The sequence below is a fragment of the Penaeus monodon genome, chromosome 34 (assembly GCF_015228065.2).
Source record: "Penaeus monodon isolate SGIC_2016 chromosome 34, NSTDA_Pmon_1, whole genome shotgun sequence".
Classification (NCBI taxonomy): domain Eukaryota; kingdom Metazoa; phylum Arthropoda; class Malacostraca; order Decapoda; family Penaeidae; genus Penaeus; species Penaeus monodon.
In genome coordinates, this window is record NC_051419.1 from 29,832,113 (window position 1) to 29,833,490 (window position 1,378).

At 37.5% G+C, this 1,378-nt stretch overlaps 1 protein-coding gene across 5 annotated transcripts in view; it reads left to right on the forward strand.

Annotated features, from left to right (window-relative positions):
* Window positions 1-1,144, forward strand: part of LOC119594699 (TBC1 domain family member 16-like) — a gene marked incomplete at its 3' end in the record, with an annotated part of 16,016 nt that extends 14,872 nt beyond the window's left edge. For all 5 annotated transcript variants that reach the window (XM_037943755.1, XM_037943753.1, XM_037943757.1 and 2 more), the window contains 1 exon segment: window positions 244-1,144. In XM_037943755.1, the coding sequence (XP_037799683.1) occupies window positions 244-450 (207 nt within the window).
* Between the last annotated feature and the right edge of the window lie 234 nt (window positions 1,145-1,378).

Below are 1,378 nucleotides of genomic sequence, written 5' to 3' on the forward strand. Positions count from 1 at the left end.
AGATAGTTGCTGACTGTGAGAGCAAGGTCAAATGGCTGTTGTAGTTTTTTGCCTTATTCCATTCCTAGAAAGAAAGAAAGGCGAGTATTGTCAAGGTTTCCAAAAACTCATGATATTACATGCCACTATATACAATTTTTATGATTCAGAGCAACATTTGGTAACTTAACACTATATCATAGGTCATAACATTCATATATGCATGTCCATACACACAAATAATAAAGTTTGTTCTCCATACAGGCACGAGGTTTGCTCCATCAGTACAGAAGCATGAGCCATCTCCCATGTACACTGGTTGGCCTTTGTGAGCTGTGTGGGCCAGGCATGTGGGACTCTGGGCACGTACCAGTTGTTACTTGCGTGGGACACCCAGATGACAAGCCATGCCCCCTCAACCAGCCATCCTCTAACACTGATGGAAACACCTCCTCTACGACAGCATCCTGACACACCACCAGGAAGGTGCTCCATCAGTTTGTCATCTGTAAATGAGATGGAAGCTCAAAGGATGGGATTAAAGGAGGGAGATGAGCCTGAACAGGGAATCGCCCGCTGGAGAACAAGGGGGACTACGTTAGACTATGCGGTGACTTTTAAGCCAGTTTTTATTTTAGGAATCTTTGAGTAGATCTGATAAGCATAAGTTTGAAGACATTGGATCTGAAATAGGGTTTAAATATTAGTTGAACGCAGGCCAAATGAGAACAATAAGGGAATGTATTACAGATCAGTTCATATTTCCAGCTTACAAAGGCAATAAGGAAAAAATAGATAGTTAAAACAAGCAAGTAAATGTTTATAAAAAAACATTGCCAAGACAGTAGGAGAATATAACACTTTTTTATGTTATGACTATTATCGTTCCTTGGAATAAATACCACTGAAATAGGAACTGGGATACGTAATGATCTATATTTACTGTACATAATGAAGCACTTGCTAAATAAAGCACACACCATGCCACAGGTTTGAACAGTGGGTTTCCAAGGGAGTGAACAATAATTGTTTTAAGGTTTTTAGATGACTTGGTGTGAGAATTTTTGTGATTTTATGGTAGGTTTGCCTTCTTTCATTATGACAATACTTGATGTCTTCCTCTTGGTGTGTCACTTTGACAGTTTTGAGGAATTAATATGTTTATTCTATGGTATTTGTTCTCAAGTTTTTGAAAAATGGGGTGAGTTATTGGAGGGAATGTTGAGATTGTTGATATGATTAACGATATGGTTATTTTGTAGGATGTTGTAAGTCATCATGTGATTTTTCATGCAGATAAATATGATTTTGAATTTCCATGTTTATGTTTCTCAGAATATGTTTGTATATTTATTTGTGTGTGACCATTACTTGTTAGAGGGAATTAATAGAAGCGATT